This window comes from Bombina bombina, chromosome 6 (assembly GCF_027579735.1).
Source record: "Bombina bombina isolate aBomBom1 chromosome 6, aBomBom1.pri, whole genome shotgun sequence".
NCBI lineage: Eukaryota > Metazoa > Chordata > Amphibia > Anura > Bombinatoridae > Bombina > Bombina bombina.
This window is the reverse complement of record NC_069504.1, coordinates 286199179-286222322: the sequence shown is the minus strand read 5'-3', so window position 1 is coordinate 286222322 and position 23144 is coordinate 286199179. Positions and strand designations below refer to the sequence as shown.

The 23144-nt window shown below is 37.1% G+C and overlaps 1 protein-coding gene across 1 annotated transcript in view; it reads left to right on the top strand.

Moving 5' to 3' along the window:
* Positions 1 to 23144, top strand: part of PLXNC1 (plexin C1) — a 483607-nt gene that overhangs the window by 34872 nt on the left and 425591 nt on the right. Inside the window, exon 2 of the mRNA XM_053716896.1 lies at positions 11383 to 11514. Within this exon, the coding sequence (XP_053572871.1) occupies positions 11383 to 11514 (132 nt within the window). The remainder of the gene's footprint in view (positions 1 to 11382; positions 11515 to 23144) is intronic.

The following is a 23144-nucleotide window of genomic DNA, read 5'->3' as shown; positions in this document are numbered from 1 at the left end:
TGAGTATAAAAATGTGTTGATTAGAGAGAATAGCCACTGGTTTGACCAAATGGTTCAGCTCCCACAATAATTTCATCATCAAAAAAACTTGGTAATCTCTCTACAAGATTATTTCCAGTACCTTGAAAATAGAGGCTACCACAAGAATATAAGGATCAGATAATTCCCAGAAATTGTAGATGTTGCAAATCTAGAATTTTACATGAAAAGTCTATTTCAACATCTTCATAGTCTACCTGATCCCCACCACCCTATGCTCAAAATCACCCAACAAGCACCAACAAGAGTTGTCATTAAATTCTGTGACTCCATGAGAAAATTATGCAGTAAGTCGGGGCCTAGTCATCCATCCATTATGAGAATCACAACCTTCAGTTCTTTATTTACTTGTCTTGATGTATGCTCCAGCACCAAGAACTCCAAATTCTTACCTCCTAGGTTTAGTCCAAAAATATTCCATACCGCTGGGGGTATCCATTTCTATTGCCTAAAAGTCTTTTTTTTTCTTCAGTTTCATACTGACACAGGATTATTTAAAGCATCATTCTCCCTAATTTTCTATTTGTGTTTATCTCTATATGATTTACCTGGAAAGAAGTCTACATGTCCATTTACTTATGGATCATGTAACATGTTGATTGCTATTGTTGGTTATTTGCTGTAACCTACAGAAGATTATTTAAGGTCTCTTGGCTGTCACAATAATTATTATCCTATGTGTATACAGCAACTACACATAGAATTATTTTAAAATCCATAATAAATGTAAGGGGTTTTCATGTAACTTGATTCTGACCTATCCACTATCATACGGCTAGATTACGAGTTTTACATTATGAGCTGTGTGGTGCTAACGAGCAGTTTTGTCTCACCGCTCACTTACCTGCAGCGCTGGTATTACAGGTTTTTCAAAACCCGGCGTTAAAATGCAAGAAGTGAGCATTGAGCAAAATTTAGCTTCTTACCGCACTTCAATACCAGCACTGCTTAAGTCAGCGGTGAGCTGGTCGTACATGCTCGTGCACGATTTCCCCATAGGAATCAACAAGGAGAGCCGGCTGAAAAAAGTCTAAAACCTGCAAAAAAGCAGTGTAAAACTCAGTAACGCAGCCCCATTGATTCCTATGGGGAAATACATTTTATGTTTACACCTAGCACCCTAACGTGAACCACGAGTCTAAACACCCCTAATCTTACACTTATGAGCCCCTAATCTGCCGCCCCCGACATCGCCGCCACCTACATTATACTTATGAACCCATAATCTGCTGCCCCCAACATTGCTGACACCTACATTATATTTATTAACCCCTAATCTCCCTCCCCAGTGTTGCCACAACCTAACTACACTTATTAACCCCTAATCTGCTGCCCCAACGTCGCCGCTACTATAATAAACATAATAACCCCTAAACCACTGTACTACATTAGTTAAATATTATTAACCCCTAATCTGCCATCCCTAACATCGCCGCCACCTATCTACATTTAGTAACCCATAATCTGCTGCCCCCAACGTCGCCGCCACTATACTAACTGTATTAACCCCTAAACCTAAGTCTAACCCTAACCCTAACACCCCCTAACTTAAATATAATTTAAATAAATCTAAATCAAAATTAATATTATTACCTAAATAATTCCTATTTAAAACTAAATACTTACCTATAAAATAAACCCTAAGTTAGCTACAATATAACTAATAGTTACACTGTAGCTATCTTAGAGTTTATTTTTATTTCACAGGCAAGTTTGTATTTATTTTAACTAGGTAGAATAGTTATTAAATAGTTATTAACTATTTAATAACTACCTAGCTAAAATAAATACAAAAGTACCTGTAAAATAAAACCTAACCTAACCCTACAATTAAATACATTAACTAAATTAAAAACAATTAAGTAAATTAAATTAAATTAGCTAAAGTACAAAACAAACAAACACTAAATTACAGAAAATAATAAACAAATTACAAGATATTTAAACTAATTACACCATAATCTAATAGCCCTATCAAAATGAAAAAAAGCCCCCCCAAAATAAAAAAACCCTAGCCTAAACTAAACTATCAATAGCCCTTTAAAGGGCCTTTTGCAGGGCATTGCCCCAAAGAAATCAGCTATTTTACTTGTAAAATAAAATACAAATAACCCTCCCAACAGTAAAAACCCACCACCCTTAAAAGGGCCTTTTGCAGGGCATTGCCCCAAAGAAATCAGCTGTTTTACCTGTAAAATAAAATACAAACAACCCTCCCAACAGTAAAACCCACCACCCACACAACCAACCCCCCAAATAAAATACTATCTAAAAAAACCTAAGCTCCCCATTGCCCTGAAAAGGGCATTTGGATGGGCATTGCCCTGAAAGGGCAGTTAGCTCTATTGCAGGCCTAAACCCTAACCTTAAAATAAAACCCACCCAATAAACCTTTAAAAAAACCTAACACTAACCCCCTGAAGATCAACTTACAGTTCTGAAGACCGGACATACATCCTCAAGGAAGCGGCAGAAGTCTTCATCCAAGCCGGGCCAAAGTCCTCAACGAAGCCGGGAGAAGTCTTCATCCAAGCCAGAAGAAGTGGTCCTCCAGACGGGAAGAAGTCTTCATCCAGACGGCATCTTCTGTCTTCATCCATCCGACGTGGAGCAGGTCCATCTTCAAGACATCTGACGCGGAGCATCCTCTTCTTCCGGAGTCTTCTTACTGAATGAAGGTTCCTTTAAGTGACGTCATCCAAGATGGCATCCCTTAGATTCCGATTGGCTGATAGAATTCTATCAGCCAATCGGAATTAAGGTAGAAAAAAATCCTATTGGCAGATGCAATCAGCCAATAAGATTGAGCTCACATTCTATTGGCTGATTGGATCAGCCAATAGGATTTTTACTACCTTAATTCCGATTGACTGATAGAATTCTTTTAGCCAATCGGAATCTAAGGGATGGATGGAAACATCTCCCGGTAGGGTGATCTTCAGGGGGTTAGTGTTAGGTTTTTTAAGGGGAGATTGGGTGGGTTTTAGAGTAGGGTTGGTTGTGTGGGTGGTGGGTTTTAATGTTGGGGGGGGATTTGTAATTTTTTTTACAGTTAAAAGAGCTGATTACTTTGGGGCAATGCCACGCAAAAGGCTCTTTTAAGGGCTATTTGTAATTTAGTGTACGTAGGGCTTTTTTATTTTGGGGGGGCTTTTTTATTGTGTTAAGGGGATTAGATTAGGTGTAATTAGTTTAAAAATCTTGTAATTTTTTATTATTTTCTGTAATTTAGTGTTTGTTTGTTTTTTGTACTGTTTTATAATTTTATTTAATTTAGGGAATTAATTTAATTATAGTGGTACTGTTAGGTGTAATTGTAACTTAGGTTATGTTTTATTTTACAGGTACTTTTGTGTTTATTTTAGTTAGGTAGTTATTAAATAGTTAATAACTATTTAATAACTATTCTACCTAGTTAAAATAAATACAAACTTGCCTGTAAAATAAAAATAAACCCTACGCTAAATAAAATGTAACTATTAGTTATATTGTAGCTAGCTTAGGGTTTATTTTCAAGATAAGTATTTAGTTTTAAATAGGAATAATTTAGTTAATGAAAGTTATTTTTATTTAGATTTATTTAAATTATATTTAAGTTAGGGGGTGTAAGGGTTAGACTTAGGTTTAGGGGTTAATAACTTTAATATAGTTGCGGCGACGTTGGGGGCGGCAGATTAAGGGTTAAGAAATGTAGGTAGGTTGCGGCGACATGGGGGCGGCAGATTAGGGGTTAATAAATATAATGTAGTTGTCGGCGATGTTGGGGGCAGCAGATTAGGGGTTAATAATATAATGTAGGTGTCGGCGATGTTGGGGGCGGCAGATTAGGGGTTAATAAGTGTAAAATTAGGGGTGTTTAGACTCGGGGTTCATGTTAGGGTGTTAGGTGTAGACATAAATGTATTTTCCCCATAGGAATCAATGTGGTTACGTTAGGAGCTAAACACTGCTTTTTTGCAGGTGTTAGTTTTTTTTTTCAGACGGTTCTCTCCCATTGATTCCTATGGGGAAATCGTGCACGAGCACGTTCAGCCAGCTCACCGCTAATGTAAGCAGCGCTGGTATTGAGGTGAGATGTGGAGCAAAATTTTGCTTTTTTGCAGTTAACGATGGGTTTGGAAAAACCCGTAATACCAGCGCTGTCTGTAAGTGAGTGATGAGCATAAACGGCTCGTTAGCACCGCACAGCTTCTAACGCAAAACTCGTAATCTAGCCGTGTGTTACCTAAAGTTGCTAAATTAACGCAAGAGAGAGGAATGCTAACATTAAAATATCTTAAAACTAGGTCCAAATTAAACAAATAACTCTATACCAAATTTCTAATAAAAGCCATTTTTCCAAAAAAAATATTACAATGACAAGGGAAAAGACTGTTAGAGCACTTAAGATAAGACTAGTGAATTTTCATGTATTGGCGCCTTCAGGTATCCCATTATTGCATTTAATGCAAATCTGCTGTTAGTCTCACAAAAGATCCAGCCCCTTTCAAACCTCATATGCTTCCAGGAAATCCAAAAGACTTTCAAACTTCTCAAACAAGGAAAAGGAACAATACCCAACAGGTTTAGATTCAGATATAGCAGATTCTGCATACTTTAAGCCCTTATCTAGCTTCTCTCTTCTCGTTTTCCACAGTCCATGCTTGAGACACATCTCACAGTCTAAACACTGAGAACCCCCAGATGCTCCACCTCTTTTTAGACCTATATATCATCTAAACAATAATGCAACACATTTACAAAGATATTAGCTGTCACAAAATTCTTAATTTTAAAATACTTTGTTACTTTTTCTTCTTACTATCCCTTCTACCAGTGCTAAAAAAAAGTGTTTGATAGGTTAGATTGGATCTACAGTATTGTAAGCACACTCTTCATAAACTTTCTAATACCTTTATACAAAAATGTGTTCCCTTTTATTGCCTACCCTCATCAATGGTGAGGGTTAATGGGATATAATCCCTTCTTCGAATCCAGTGGCACCAGTCAAGTTTTTCCTCTCCTTTACTGGTATGGAAACTTTAGCATCTTATATTTTACTTTATTAGAAATTATATATGGGATTTCTTTAGAAAAGAGAGTACTTCTAAATTATCCTTATTCACATTTGATGTGCTGATGATTGTTACCTCTCTATCATGCTCTCTCTCCATGGTTCAAATAGAACTCATCAAGTATGACTGTATTACATTTCTTCATTAATTTTTGTAAGTCTAAAATAATAAATAATTCACCTTCTTCCAATTGAATCTAAATACTATTTTTTTATTGACCCAGACTTATACTCTAAATAATGTGTTTTGCTAACTCTGAGAAGCTATATATTGAGATTAAACTAAAACTACTTTCTTGACAACACAAACCACTCTCTTGCAAAGAGTCCACCCAATTAAAGCGATCATTCTTCCAGAGCTACTTAAACTCAAACAAAAGTCTGAGATTGTAGGTTTAGGGATAACTTGCTATAAGCCATGTTTTTTTATTATTATTTTTATTCAGAGACAGAAGATAGTTACATTACACATAAAATACAGTTGTTTCCCCCAAAGGTCATGATATGAGTGATTCACAGATCACCAACAACACATAGTCAGTATTAGATGAGAGATACATAAACCCCTTTTACAAACTATATCAACACAGAATATCTTTAATACCCTCTTCATGATACCAATATCATTCTACAAGAAGGAACTTTATCTATGGAACGGACCATAGGCATGGGCATATTATATGGTGTTTTAATCGAGGAGAAATGTCGGCAAACATAGGGAGAGCAGCAGGCTCTTTTGTAATGCAGACTTAATAACTCAGCCAATGTCGTGGTGCAGATCCAGCTCCCGGTAAGTTCATGATAGCATACGGTCTAGAGAACCTGAAGGGCAGTGGCGATGAGGTAAGTAGATCCCGCAACAGGAGTCCCTTTGTGCTGTGAATGTATAGTATCTTGGCCTCCTACAATGAGTTGAGGCTGTCGGTCTCTGCAAATGGTTCAGTTTCAGATACGTGCAAAGTAGAGTCGTCAGCAATCTCAATCCTCTGAGTGATATTTTGCTATGCTGATGGCATAGAGCATGAAGGATTACGTTGTTCAGGATCTGATTGGAGTAAGAGTAAGTGCCAGAGTCCCGCTGCAACATAGATGTATTGCCAGTCGGTATGGCGAATGGCACTGTATCTTTGATAGTTTTGATGGTTTCTTTTTCCTTGATGCTTGCTGTGCAGCAAAGATCCATTAAAGTTGAGTTCTGTAACTGTATCCTCATCTGCCGCTCCTGTGATCTCTCCTTTTGAGCTGGTTGGTGCTTCTCAAGAGTCACGCTGATATTATCATGGAGTGACTCTGCTGGGAGCTGGTGCCATTTTGAGGAAGTGCGTAAGGGATTCCCAACTCGAGTTTTAGCCAGTAATCCTTTCAGTGCAGATTCTAACTTTTCTAACACTGGTAGGAATAGGTCCTTTAGAGAGATTAACAAGTCTTTGTTTCAAAGTGTTGTTTCCATACTTATTCCTATCCCCCTCTCTTTGTACAACATGTAACGTAGTAATCAATACTTCACTCTCCGTCTTTATTATTTTCTGTCGTCCTGGGGCCAAGAGATGTTATTCTTGATCCTTAAAGGTGCCCGAACAGCAAAATCTGTTAAGGGATAATAGGATGGTGATGGATTTATCCTGGAATAAGGATGAAATCTTGTTTTTTAAGCAGAGCCTCTCAGACATGCGACCATTTTGAAATGCCACCCACCGGAAGTCCAAGCCATGGTTTTTATTAATAATTTTAGTTTCACATATATAGACAAAGGAAAATCTAAAGTCTAAATACTTCACCAGAAAAGCTATGAACTCTTTCTATACCTCTAAATGCACTCTATCTTCTATTTGTTTTATGTTCTCCTCCCTTAAAAGGACAGTCTAGTCAAAATTAAACTTTCATGATTCTGATAGGACTTGCAATTGTAAACAACTTTCCAATTTACTTTTATCATCAAATTTGCTTTGTTCCTTTGGTGGTATTTTTGAAAAGCTAAACCTAGGTAGCCTCAAACTGATTTCTAAACCATTGAAAAAGTTCAGAGCATTTTGAAAGTTTTTCACAGTTAGATAGTACTAGTTCATGTGTGCCATATTGCTAACATTGTGCTCACTCCCGTGAAGTTATTTAGGAGTCTGCACACTGGTTGGCTAAACTGCATGTCTGTCAAAAGCACTGAGATAAGGGGGCACTCTGCAGAGGCTTCGATACAAGATAATCACAGAGGTAAAAAGTATATTAACGTGTTGGTTATGCAAAACTGGGGAATGGGTAATAAAGGGATTATCTATCTTTTTAAACAATAAAAATTCTGGTGCAGACTATCCCTTTAAGTCCTCTTGGAATTCAGATTTTTCTACTTCTATTGATGGTAAAACTATCTTTCTCAACAATCCTAGATCATCATTGCTGCCAAGATTTTAGAGACCAAATATTAAATCTACTACCTTGGATCTTTGCTGTGGGACCACAGGCTTAACACTTCATATTTAGAGGCCATGCATGCCATTGCCTATACAACCATTTTGATCACTCAAAGTTATAGTGACCCCACTTTTTTACTTCTTACTGCTCCCCTGTTAAGATATGTAAACAAAATTTTTCACACATGATTTTTTGAAGAAGAAATGTATTTTTTTTTTATTCAGTACAGTATTCCTTGCTATGATTATGCTTTGAAATTGTTTGTCCACAACAACTATTTGTTAATATTTCTATGTCATGCAATGGTTTAGACGAACCCTTAATTTCTAAATATGTTAGTATTATATGTTTATTTTCTTTCAAATGTATAAATAAAACAAGTTCATGAACAATCTGTACAGCAGCACAGGCCTTAGAGGCTCCTCCCTTTGGAAATAGTTTATGGGTTTTGAAGAGGCACCACCTTTTTCCTTTGTACATTGCTCATCTTGAACTTCAATTTATGTAATCTGTTTTATGCTGTCAATATAGTGGTTTATTCCTAGTGAAAATACTACTCTCTTACTTATTTCCTTGGACCCCCTCTAGCTATCAATTTCTTTTTCCTCTCATTATTATATTTATTTTTCCTTAGTCTGTCCTTCCTACTACAAGAACCAATGAAAATATACACCCCTTACTCTTATTTGGGGCACATCCTCTCTGTTTTCTGGCATTATGTTCTAGAACGGTCCTTCTACTTACCCTCTTTTCCTATGGAAATACTGCCCCCTACCCCAGGAAAATGTGTTTATGTGTAAGTATGTGTGTTTCTATGTGTAGTTACCTTTATTTGTTGTTCTTACTATAACATTACAATAATGATAAACAAACTGCAGTATATCTCATCAACTTCTACTGCTAACAAATCTCCAACCACCACTCTAGCTGCTGTGTTTATATCACTGGTGACAGCCACATGCTGTCAGGTTGAAGTTATTTAGCAAAAGATAAAATAAACTTCAACCACTGCGCTAGATAAACAAATAGACCAGCACCACAATATAAAAATATATCCCACAATCTTAAATAGTAAAAATAAAAACAGTCAGCTATTGCTGGCGCCTACAAAAAGGCAGGTCAAAGTGGTAAAATATATAAATATATACAAATAAGGACTTTATATACAAGAAGTGCACATTTATTTTAACCATGAACAGATAAAAAATCAACATATACGATGTTTATCGATACTTTGTGTACAATTTCTCTGCTGCAGTCAGAGTATAAAACCACACGAATAACTAAAAACATATATAGGATCACTTCATACAATAAATTAAAATGTGAAAGTGTTTATAAAAGTAAAACAGGAGAGGCAATACAGTTAGTAAAGCAAATGCTGCCGTAAATAGAACCGCTAGACAATAGTGGTTCACAGCAGTAATACCTGGTGAACAATGTAACACTCTTTGAAAACTTGTTGACAGTTATGATCAACAATGTAATACCTTAGATGACTCCGGAGCTCTGGGTATTTGTATCCTTACTGTGAGGTGCGATATTTACAAGCTCACGAACTCCCAGTGTGGTTGCGCAGAAAGTAAGCAGCCAAGCTCCAGAAACATGATAAATCCATTTCTAAATTAAGACCATTGGGGTTAAGGGTATCTAAATTAAAAATCCATCTTCCTTTCATGACTAAATATAATGTAAACCATAAACAAACTGAGAAAATATTTTGGAAGCACTGTTATATTCTTAAACAAGATAATATAATTGGGGAACAACTGTCAGATAATCCATTTTTTGTCTTTAAAAAAATCCAGTAATCTAAAGAACATATTAGCCTTAAATATAATCAAAAATAGTAGAGGTAAGGAGAGGGATTTAGTTGGGAACAATATAAAAGGTTTTTATCCTTGCAAAGGTTTTTATCCTTGTAATCAGATGTACAGATAAGAATGTTGTATATCTGATACAGTGCAAATGTGGTAGTCAATATGTAGGTGAATCGACCAGACCCCTGAGAGAGAGAATTCGAAAACACATCCTGTCTATTGAAAATGCAGACAGATAGAAATAAGGAACTGCCAGTTCCTAGACATTTTGTAAAATGTAATTGTGGGCATTTGAAATATCTTAATAATATTGGTATTGCTAAACTTACTGATAGGGGAAGAGGGGGTGATATACATAAATAACTTTTAAAAGTGGAAGGAAGATGGATTTTAAATTTAGATACCCTTACGCCCAATGGTCTTAATTAAGAAATTGATTTATCATGTTTCCTGAAAATAATAAAGTTTTTAGGATTTACTCTTGTTCACTATGTAATATTGAGTATCTGAATGATAATAGATACTTTTAAATATAGAAAATATATGTTTTTTCTGTGGGGGGTTTTTCAAAATGTTTTTATTGAAGATCACTTATAAGAAAATACAGATAGACGTCACAATCTGTGTAGCAACACAGTGATCTGTCTCATTATCGTATTAACATGTAAAATCAGGAAACAAAGTCTCTTGTGAATCCCCCTCCAGGAACGTCCATAGTTATTGTAGATAAGGTAATATAGCAATGAGGGGTTCATTTCAACTACATAAGCCATAGCTCTAGAATCGATTAATACTTTTCAGATATCTTTCTGTCTGTTTTTTATGTGAAATTAGATCAAGTGGTTTTATATTTTAAGACATCTTTAGTAAACATTTTTTTAATAAATATAAAAGTATTCTTTTATGAGATATCACTGTTTATACTCAACTATCTGTCAAGTTTAAAAATTGGATGTGCAATTATACCTAAGAATTCAGAAGGCTACATAAGATAGTTCTAATGACGTAATTATTGACGTTCACTTTAATGCAAAAATAAAGGTATAAATGGAGGCAGATGAAGGTGAATTATCTTTGGCTTGAAAAATGCTCTGTGCGAGCTGAAACATATTGACGTTATTTGACAATTCTGGGAGGATCTGTGGAGGATCTGTGAAGGGCACTGTACTCTGTGGGAGTGTCATCAGCTTAAACAGAACACCGGGAATTGTATAGGAGTGGAGCTTGGCTACTTACTTTCTGTGCAACCACACTGGGAGTTTATGAGCTTGTAAATATTGCACCTCACAGTAAGGCTACAAATACCGAGAGCTCCGGAGTGTACCTTGTTGATAATTGCTGACCAGGTATTACCATTGTGAACCACTATTGTCTAATGGTTCTATTTTTTACGGCAGCATTTGCTGTACCAGCTGGATTGCCTCAATGTTTTACTTTAATAAACGCTTTCCCATTTTATTTTATTGTATGGAGCACTCTTATATATGTTTTTAGTTGTTTGTGGGGTTTTATACTCTGACTGGAGCAGAGATTGTATACAAAGTATCAATAAACATCGTATTTATTTTTATCTGTTCATGGTAATAATAAATGTGCACTTCTTTTATATAAAGTGCGTACTTATTTCTATATATTTCTATATTTTACCACTTTGATCTACCTTTTTGTAGGCGCCCACAATAGCTGACTGTTTTTATTTTGAAGTTATTTAGCAGCAAACTCTGAGATGTAAAGCTGCAATGTTGCAGAATGATAAACGTAGGGTTAACCACATCACCTGAATACATTTTTACATACTTGCAAAATGAAGACGTTATAGAACTATTGGATAATATTACCTATATTGGGTTTAATTTTTAGAGCTTCAGTATTAAATTGGCCTAAATAGGTTAATGATTTTTGTTTTGTAATCTACCTATTATCTATCATCTATCTATCTATCAATCTATCTATCTATCTATCTATCTATCTATATATCTATTTATCTATCTATCATCTATCTATCTATCTATCTATCTATAATTCACAGAATCTCATAATTCCTTCTTATTATTTGATTTCCAGGAAAGAAAAGAAATATATCCAATAAAAAAGGAACCCATACTAATCCATAGTAATTTAACTTCGGTTTATGCTGTTGAAGTACAAAAAGGAATGGTATTCTTTATGGGAACTGGAAATGGACAGATGTTGAAGGTAATAAATACAAGTGTTACTTGTTTATTACTATTTTATTATTATTTTCATATGTATTAGACTGTTTTACTTTAAAAGGACATTAAATTAATTTATTATTTTCTGTTAAAAATTGAGCATTTAAAAATATTTTTGTTTATTTCTTTTTTTTGCTCTTTTATTTTATTGAAAAAACATTATTGGAAAAAATTTGCACTCCTGTGCTAAAGGACATATATAGTTTGTTTTGGTTTTTCTATTCATACCAATCTCTGAAAAGTGTCTTTATCTGGTTTAGTTTTGATTTGGAGAAATCTTTAAATAATTCAAAATTCTATGATATCCCTTGGTTTTTGCAAATATTGAAAAAATAACTCACATTGACTTAGTTCCATAGTTCATAAGACTTGGAGAGTTTGGTCTCCTGGATTTTATCTGGCTGACCTTACACCTATAATATGGGAATATATTTATGATGATACAGGCAATAATGTTGAGACCCTGTGGGTTGAAATAAAGAGTGGGGAAAAAAATCCTAACAAAAATATTACTAGGAATACGCTACAAACCCCCCAACAATAGTGACATGGAGGAAACTCAACTACTAATGCAAATAGAAAGGCTGTTAATAATTCCAGTGCTGTAATGATGGGAGGTTTTAACTACTCGACATAAACTTGGCCAATGAAACTAGTAATACATCTAAGGGAGATAGATTTTTAAGTGTTATCAGGTATAACTTCATATCACAATTAATAGAGCTAACTAGAAGTGCAATCACATATGTGGGGCTGGGCACAAAACCCAGTGTCGACAATTTTTAGTTGAATCGAGCAATCACATATACGGCGCAGCAGACAAGTTATGTGCATATATTTTACCCGTCGTCCGCAGTTTTTACTCCCATAAACTAAGATAGAAGCGGCATCGCCAGTCGGTATCACATATTCAGCGCAAGGACTTAAGCGCGTAGAATGGAGACATTTTACTCCATTTTCACTTCGCCACACATAGGCAGATGCAGCAAGCCTTGCACTGAGTATAAAAGTACAATAACTCCCTGGAAGCCTTAACAAACACCTAACGCATTCGCAATATCAACCTCTAAACCTCCACCCCCCCACATTGCAATAACTAATAAAAGTATTAACCCCTAATCCACCAACCCCCACATCGCAAACTACCTAATAAACACCAAGATTACAAGTTGTGTGCTAAACCCGGTGCGTAAATAATGCAAAAAAATAGCGGTATCGCACTCTCCATAGTGCTGCCATTACAAGTTACAAAAAAAACCTCTTGTGCTGTGCGATATAGTGTGATAAGCTCTGTACCGCACAAAAGCCAAGGCCTGACTTTACGTGCTTGTGCACATTTTCCCCCATAAACATCAATGGAGAGAAAGTGTTAGAAAAAAACTAACATCTGTGATTGCGGAGTGGCGATTGCTATAACGCAATACCCATTGATATCTATGGGGACAAGAAAGTTATGTATAAATCTAACACTCTAATAAATCCCTAGTCTAAATACCCCAATCCGCCGCCCCCAACACTAAATAAAGTGATTAACCTCTAAACTGCCACCCCGACATTGCCAACACTAAATAAACAATTAACCCCTAAACCACCGGCCCCCCACATTGCAACTATTAAACTAAACCTATTAACCCCTAAACCTTTGCCCCCACCCCACATCGCAAAACACTAAATTAAACTATTAAAGGGTCATTTGTATGGGCTGTTCAAATCAGCCAATAGGATTTAAGCGGCTCTCATCAAATATAAAAGGGGTACCTTGCATTCAAGCTTGACTGTGCAGCGGACGATTGTGTGAAGAGGAGGATCCACATTGTGAAGACTGCCGCCACTGAAGAGGACCAGTGCTCCAGATGAGGAGTAGCGCTCCGGATCTGCGCATCGCCGAAGACCGCTTCACACCTCCGGGAAGAAGATAGAAGATGGTGCCGCCTGGAAAAAGATCTTTGCCGCCTGAACTTCTGGACTTCAGGAACAGTGAGTACATTTTCTGGGTTAGTGTTTTTTGGGGTGTCCCATACAAATGCCCCTTTAGGGGCAATGGGTAGCTTAGTTTTTTTTAGACTTAGTTTTTTTATTTTGGGGGGTTGGTTGGGTGGGGGGGTTTACTGTTAGGGGGACATTGTAATTTTTTTAGATTTTTTAGAGCTGTTTATAAAAGGCCCTTTTAAGGGCTATTGGTAGTTATTGTTAACTTAGGGGTGTGTTTTTGTTTTTAATTATTTTGGATAATTTTGTTTATTATTTTTTGAGATCTTTAGTTTTTTTCTATTTTTCACAATGTTAGTGTTTTTTTGTAATGTAAGATTATTTTGAAATTTTGTAATTTTAGTGGGGGTTTTTAAAGTTTTTTTTATGTAGTGTTAGGATTTTTTAATATTGTAATTTAGGTTTTTTATTTTTATTTTATTTTTTTAAAATAGTAATGTTAGGTTAATTTATAGTTTAATCTTAGGCTTTTTTTATTTCGCAGGTAACTTTTTATTTATTTTAAAATAGTTATTTAAGGGGGGTATTAGGTTTAGGGGTTAATAGTTTAATTTAGTATTTTGCGATGTGGGGGACCGTGCAATAACTTTTCGAGTTAAATATTAAGCTGATAGTATCAGTATTTTTTTTTTAAGAGATAGTATATGTATGAAATGTAGCTAACAGATAGCACCTACTCAAGAATTGAAGTAACGAGTAGAAAACTAAAATATAGCACTTTATGTGGATATGGAATAAAGGAGTAAAATTACCTCCAAGGTTTGTTTTAAAAGAAACAAGTGGCAGCAAAGTAAAAGAGGTTAGAGTTTATGCAGATCAATATGTATAGTTAATCTTCTAGTGATAAAGTTTTAAGTATAGTCAGTCATTAGTATAAACACAAAAAACAGGAGATTTTGTAATCCAAAGTGTTAAGCAAGTGAGTTACTTTGTCTCAATTAAATAGGCAAGCAGAAAAAGTAAGTAGGTATTTCAGAACAGCTAACCCAGATAGCGTGAGAGACAGGAAGAGCAACACTATATGTGACATACAAAAAGTCACTTTTAAGGAGGAAACTTGCGGAGTCTCAATCCTTAAGTAATAGTTGTAAGTATGGATTTTATAACAGTGTCTTAATATATATGATGAGATACTTGGGGTTTTGAATTGATACTAGATGAGGAGCTGGAGGTAGATCGCAAACTGAAGCGGTTATGTGAATGTAAGTATAGTCCAATACTGGAGATATTCCTGTAGGGAAACGCACAAGGTAGAAGCTGAGTTCCGGTAGTAGTTAAAAGCGAACTTCACGAGAAATATTCATCTTACTGCCTGGAGTTAATCAAGCAATCTGGTGAGTTTGATACTGGCTTAAATAGGACTGTTGGAATGGGAGGGAACTTAGAATTAAAGGTTCAGTGGATATGACAGGCCTGCGGATTAGGCGTTAATAGGATTATTTAGTGTTGGAGATGTGGGAAGGGGTCGGCTGATTATGGGTTAATTAGTTTAATATAGTATTTGTGATGCGGGGATGGTTGTTTAGGGGTTAATAGCGTAGTTTATGGGTGTTCTTTACAACATTTCTGTTATGAATTTTGTGAAACATTTTTTTTCCTGCAAAATCCATAACTACTGGTCTCAGATCGCGCAATGGATTGTGGCGGTATAAGCTATAACGCTAGCATAATAGCCGGACTGCACTACCTGTAATACGGGAGACCACAAAATTCCCCACTCAAAAGTAATTTTTTGAGTGCGAAATAGAGAGTTGCGTTACAGGCTAAAACGCTTGCTATTCCGCGCACAATGGCCAATATTTCAACGGTATAGCCGTATCGCCACACTTGTAATCTGGGTGAAACATTTTACTAACTACTTTAAAAAATAATAAACAATTACAAGAAATAAAAAATAAAAAATTACTAAAAAAAACTAACATTACTCAAAATAAAAAATTACCACACATGAACGTATTATCGTCTCATATATTATTTAAGTCACTTATTGCTCTATTTGCACTTGGCCTGACCACTATTTCCATACACCTATTATTCCATTCTTACAAACATAGTTTAATGTATACACTGGTCCGCCCACTCTATTCATGACACACCCTCCAACATATTAGGCTACCATTATGCACATCCCCTCTATGCATCGATCGGTTCTTTCATACTATTCACACCAACTTTTTGATTACATAGGCAAGTGTCCCTACATTCATGTTTTAATATGATTAGATTTACCAGATATCCTAATATTATCATACATACTGTTCACAGACCTTTTTATGTACAGCACACAGCTGAATCTATTCTTCCAGACTTTTAGTTTCCAAATTAGTCTGGTACCATCTTACAGGGACACTCACGGCTAGATTTAGAGTTTGGCGTTAGCCGTCAAAACCAGCGTTAGAGGCTCCTAACGCTGGTTTTGGGCTACCGCTGGTATTTAGAGTCAGTCAGGAAAGGGTCTAACGCTCACTTTGCAGCCGCGACTTTTCCATACCGCAGATCCCCTTACGTCAATTGCGTATCCTATCTTTTCAATGGGATCTTTCTAACGCCGATATTTAGAGTCGTGACTGAAGTGAGCGTTAGAAATCTAACGAAAAAACTCCAGCCGCAGAGAAAAGCCAGGAGTTAAGAGCTTTCTGGGCTAACGCTGGTTCATAAAGCTCTTAACTACTGTGCTCTAAAGTACACTAACACCCATAAACTACCTATGTACCCCTAAACCGAGGTCCCCCACATCGCCGCCACTCTATTAAATTTTTTTAACCCCTAATCTGCCGACCGCACACCGCCGCCACCTACGTTATCCCTATGTACCCCTAATCTGCTGCCCCTAATACCTCCGACACCTACATAATATTTATTAACCCCTAATCTGCCGCCCCCGCTATCGCTGACACCTGCATCTTTTTTTTAACCCCTAATCTGCCGCTCTGTACAGCGCCGCAACCTACATTATACCTATGTACCCCTAATCTGCTGCCCCTAACACAGCCGACCCCTATATTATATTTATTAACCCCTAATCTGCCGCCCCCAACGTCGCCTCCACCTACCTACAATTATTAACCCCTAATCTGCCGACCGGACCACAGCGCTACTATAATAAATGTATTAACCCCTAAAGCTAAGTCTAACCCTAACACTAACACCCCCCTAACTTAACCCCTTAATGACAACAGTACTTTTCCATTTTCTGTCCGTTTGTGACAAAGGCTATTTTTACATTTTTGCGGTGTTTGTGTTTAGCTGTAATTTTCCTCTTACTCATTTACTGTACCCACACATATTATATACCGTTTTTCTCGCCATTAAATGGAATTTCTAAAGATACCATTATTTTCATCATATCTTATAATTTACTATAAAAAATATATAAAATATGAGGAAATAAATGGAAAAAAAACACTTTTTTTTAACTTTTAGCCCCAAAATCTGTTACACATCTGCAACCACCAAAAAACACCCATGCTAAATAGTTTCTAAATTTTGTCCTGAGTTTAGAAATACCCAATGTTTACATGTTCTTTACTTTTTTTGCAAGTTATAGGGCCATAAATACAAGTAACACTTTGCTATTTCCAAACCACTTTTTTTCAAAATTACTGCTAGTTACATTGGGACACTGATATCTTTCAGGAATCTCTGAATATCCCTTGACATGTATATATTTTTTTTAGAAGACATCCCAAAGTATTGATCTAGGCCCATTTTGGTATATTTCATGCCACCATTTCACTGCCAAATGCGATCAAATACAAAAAATCGTTCACTTTTTCACAAATTTTTTCACAAACTTTCGGTTTCTCACTGATATTGTTTACAAACAGCTTGTGCAATTATGGCAAAAATGGTTGTAAATGCTTCTCTGGCATCCCCTTTGTTCAGAAATAGCAGACATATATGGCTTTGGCGTTGCTTTTTGGTAATTAGAAGGCCGCTAAATGCCACTGCACACATACTTGTATTATGCCCAGCAGTGAAGGGGTTTATTAGGGAGCATGTAGGGAGATTTTTGGGGTAATTTTAGCTTTAGTGTAGTGTAGTAAACCACCCAAAGTATTGATCAAGGCACATTTTGGTATATTTCATGCCACCATTTCACCGCCAAATACGTTCAAATATATATTTTTTTTTACATTTTTCTAAATTTTTGGTTTCTTACTGAAATTATTTACAAACAGCTTGTGCAATTATGGCACAAATGGTTGTAAATGCTTCTCTGGGATCCCCTTTGTTCAGAAATAGCAGACATATATGGCTTTGGCGTTGCTTTTTGGTAATTAGAAGGCCACTAAATTCTGCTGCGCATCACACTTGTATTATGGCTAGCAGTAAAGGGGTTAATTAGGTAGCTTGTAGGGAGCTTGCAGGGTTAATTTTAGCTTTAGTGTAGAGATCAGCCTCCCACCTGAAACATCAGACCCCCTGATCCCTCCCAAACAGCTATATTCCCTCCCCCACCCCACAATTGTTCCCGCCATCTTAAGTACTGGCAGAAAATCTGCCAGTACTAAGATAAAAAGGTATATTTGTTTTTTTTTTGGTTTTTTTTAATAGCATATTTACATATGCTGCTTTATAGAATCCCCCCTTAGCCCCCAAACTCACAGATCCCCCATCAAACAGTTCTCTAACCCTCCCCCTCTAACTTAATGGGCACCATCTTGGGTACTGGCAGCTGTCTGCCAATACCCAGTTTATTAAAAAAAATGTGCTTTTATTGTTTTGTTGGACTTTTTTCCCATTTTCTGTAGTGTAGCTTCCCCCCCCCCCAGAACCCTTCGATCATTAATTGCATTAAAAAAAAACCCTTTTCTCCCAATTTTGAAATTACATTTTTCTGTAGTGTAGCAGTTCCCACCCGCTCCCGCCCCGTGCACGCGCCCGCCCACCACCCACGTGCACGTGCCCGCGCGTCCGTGCGCGCCCCCGGACACTGCCGCATCCGATCCAGCCTCCGATCCCGCCCCCCTCCAAATTACAGGCCCTTGGCAGGCCGCCCACCCACCTCCCTGCCTTGTTCCCACCCACCAACGACGCTCCGGTGCAGAGAGGGCCACAGAGTGGCTCTCTCTGCATCGGAGGCTTTTAAAGGGGTATTGCAGGATGCCTCCATATGGAGGCATCACTGCAATACCCTCAGAGCTGCTGGAAGCGATTGTGATCGCTTCCAGCATTCTGTTAGACAACTGACGTACCAGGTACGTCTATTGTCATTAACTGCTTGTTAATGTATGACGTACCTGGTACGTCAATTGTCATTAAGGGGTTAAATATAATTTAAATCTAACGAAATAAATTAACTCTTATTAAATAAATTATTCCTATTTAAAGCTAAATACTTACCTGTAAAATAAACCCTAATATAGCTACAATATAAATTATAATTATATTGTAGCTATTTTAGGATTAATATTTATTTTACAGGCAACTTTGTAATTATTTTAACCAGGTACAATAGCTATTAAATAGTTAAGAAATATTTAATAGTTACCTAGTTAAAATAATTACAAAATTACCGGTAAAATAAATCCTAACCTAAGTTACAATTAAACCTAACACTACACTATCAATAAATTAATTAAATAAACTACCTACAATTATCTACAATTAAACCTAACACTACACTATCAATAAATTAATTAAATAAAATACCTACAAATAAATACCATGAACTAAACTAACTAAAGTACAAAAAATAAAAAAGAACTAAGTTACAAAAAATTAAAAATATTTACAAACATTAGAAAAATATTACAACAATTTTAAATTAATTACACCTACTCTAAGCCCCCTAATAAAATAACAAAGACCCCCAAAATAAAAAAATGCCTTACCCTATTCTAAAATTAAAATAGAAAAGCTCTTTTACCTTACCAGCCCTGAAAAGGGCCCTTTGCAGGGCATGCCCCAAAGAATTCAGCTCTTTTGCCTGTAAAAAAAAAACATACAATACCCCCCCCCCAACATTACAACCCACCACCCACATACCCCTAATCTAACCCAAACCCCCCTTAAATAAACCTAACACTAAGCTCCTGAAGATCTCCCTACCTTGTCTTCACCACGCCGGGTTCACCGATCGATCCAGAAGAGCCTCCGATGTCTTGATCCAAGCCCAAGCGAGGGGCTGAAGATGTCCATGATCCGGCTGAAGTCTTCATCCAAGCGGGAGCTGAAGAGGTCCATGATCCGACTGAAGTCTTCTATCAAGCGGCATCTTCAATCTTCTTTCTTACGGATCCATGTAGTTCATCCCGCCGACGCGGAACATCCATCTTCACCGACGACTTCCCGACGAATGACGGTTCCTTTAAGGGATGTCATCCAAGATGGCGCCCCTCGAATTCCGATTGGCTGATAGGATTCTATCAGCCAATCGGAATTAAGGTAGGAAAATTCTGATTGGCTGATGGAATCAGCCAATCAGATTCAAGTTCAATCCGATTGGCTGATCCGATCAGCCAATCAGATTGAGCTCACATTCTATTGGCTAATTCTAAGATAATTACACCTAATCTAAGCCCCCTAATAAAATAACAAAGGCCCCCAAAATAAAAAAAATTCCCTACCCTATTCTACATTAAAAAAGTTCAAAGCTCTTTTACCTTACCAGCCCTTAAAAGGGCCTTTTGTGGGGCATGCCCCAAAGAAAACTGCTCTTTTGCCTGTAAAAGAAAAATACAACCCCCCCAACATTAAAACCCACCACCCACATACCCCTAATCTAACCCAAACCCCCCTTAAAATAACCTAACACTAATCCCCTGAAGATCATCCTACCTTGAGTCGTCTTCACTCAGCCGAGCCACCGATGGAACTGGAGAGGAGATGCGGAGCGGCAGAAGTGATCCTCCAAGGGGCGCTGAAGAAATCTTCCATACGATGAAGTGATCCTCCAAGCGGCGCTGAAGAAGTCTTCCATCCAGGTGATGTCATCTTCCAAGCGGCGCTGAAGAAGTCTTCTATCCGGGCGATGTCATCTTCCAAGCGGGGTCTTCAATCTTCTTTCTTCAGGATCCATCTTCATCCCGGCGACGCGGAACATCCTTCTTTCCCGACGGACTACCGACGAATGAAGGCTCCTTTAAGGGACGTCATCCAAGATGGCGTCCCTTCAATTCCGATTGGCTGATAGGATTCTATCAGCCAATCGGAATTAAGGTAGGAAAAATCTGATTGGCTGATTGAATCAGCCAATCAGATTGAGCTCTCATTCTATTGGCTGATCAGATCAGCCAATAGAATGCGAGCTCAATCTGATTGGCTGATTGGATCAGCCAATCAGATTGAACTTCAATCTGATTGGCTTATTCAATCAGACAATCAGATTTTTCCTACCTTAATTCCGATTGGCTGATAGAATCCTATCAGCCAATCGGAATTGAAGGGACGCCATCTTGGATGACGTCCCTTAAAGGAGCCTTCATTCATCAGTAGTCCGTCGGGAAAGAAGGATGTTCCGCGTCGCCGGGATGAAGATGGATCCTGAAGAAAGAAGATTGAAGACCCCGCTTGGAAGATGACATCGCCCGGATAGAAGACTTCTTCGGCGCCGCTTGGAAGATGACATCGCCCAGATGGAAGACTTCTTCAGCGCCACCTGGAGGATCACTTCATCGGATAGAAGACTTCTTCAGCGCCCCTTGGAGGATCACTTCTGCCGCTCCGGATCTCCTCTTCAGTTCCATCGGTGGCTCAGCTGAGTGAAGACGACTCAAGGTAGGATGATCTTCAGGGGATTAGTGTTAGGTTATTTTAAGGGGGGTTTGGGTTAGATTAGGGGTATGTGGGTGGTGGGTTTTAATGTTGGGGGGGGTTGTATTTTTCTTTTACAGGCAAAAGAGCCGTTTTCTTTGGGGCATGCCCCACAAAAGGCCCTTTTAAGGGCTGGTAAGGTAAAAGAGCTTTGAACTTTTTTAATGTAGAATAGGGTAGGGAATTTTTTTTATTTTTGGGGGCTTTGTTATTTTATTAGGGGGCTTAGATTAGGTGTAATTAGCTTAAAATTGTTGTAATATTTTTTAAATGTTTGTAAGTTATTTTTTTTATTTTTTGTAACAGCTTTTTTTATTTTTTGTACTTTAGTTAGTTTATGTAATTGTATTTAATTGTAGTTATTTGTAGTTAATTTATTTAATTAATGTAATGATAGTGTAGTGTTAGGTTTAATTGTAACTTAGGTTAGGATTTATTTTACAGGTAATTTTGTATTTCTTTTAGCTAGGTAGTTATTAAATAGTTAATAACTATTTAATAACTATTCTAACTAGTTAAAATAAATACAAAGTTACCTGTAAAATAAATATAAATCCTAAAATAGCTACAATGTAATTATTAATTACATTGTAGCTATCTTAGGGTTTATTTTACAGGTAAGTATTTAGTTTTAAATAGGAATAATTTATTTAATGATAGTGTAGTGTTAGGTGTAATTGTAACTTAGGTTAGTTTTTATTTTAAAGGTAAATTTCTCTTTATTTTAGCTAGGTAGCTAGTAAATAGTTAATAACTATTTAATAGCTATTGTACCTAGTTAAAATAAATTGAAAGTTACCTGTAAAAGAAAAATAAATCCTAAGATAGCTACAATATAATTATTATTTATATTGTAGCTATATTAGGGTTTATTTTAAAGGTAAGTATTTAGTTTTAAATAGGAATAACTAATTTAATAAGAGTAATATTTATTTAGATTTATTTAATTCATATTTAAGTTAGGGGGGTGTTAGGGTTAGTGTTAGACTTATGTTTAGGGGTTAATAAATTTATTACAGTGGCGGCGGTGTAGTGGGCGGCAGGATAGGGGTAATAAATTTATTATAGGTGGCAACGGTGTAGGGGGGGCAGATTAGGGGTTAATAAATTTAATATAGGTTGCGGCAGGGTCCGGGAGCGGCGGTTTAGGGGTTAAACTATTTATTTAGTTGCGGCGAGGTGCGGGATCAGCAGGATAGGGGTTAATAACTTTATTATAGAGTGCGGCGGTATAGGGGGGCAGGATAGGGGTTACTAGGTATAATGTAGGTTGCGACGGTGTCCGGGAGCGGCGGTTTATGGGTTAATACATTTATTAAAGTTGCGGCGTGGTCAGGGAGCGGCGGTTTATGGGTTAATAACTTTATTGAGTTGCGGGGGGCTCCGGGGGCGCTGGTATAGGGGGTAGAACAGTATAGTATAGTGTGGGTGCTTAGTGACAGCTTGTCAATAAAGCTGTCAAAAAGCCGAAGAGCAGCGAGATTGGATGAGTGATAACTCTCACAGTCCGCTGCTCATCGCCCCGTACTTGGTGTGTGGCTTTATTGATAACTTAGGCGAATTTTTTCAGGTCCGCGGTGGCGATGGTAGGCGAGCTTGGGCCGGCGAAGGCAGGAAAGTTGACATGTTGATAACTACCCCACATAGTAGCAAACAAATGCAGACAGTCTCGCTCAACTCGGTTTCTCTGAGCGCTGTGACTAATAGAACTGTCACTTGTGTGTTTCCCGGGAAACCATATGTGCTTGTGGCACCTGTTGTGTAAATAACAGTAAATTAGTGATTCTTTTGCAGTCCCCAAATTGTATGAAAGAAAGTTGCTACATATATTTGTAATCTTCAATTTGCATGTCTCATAGAGAGGCA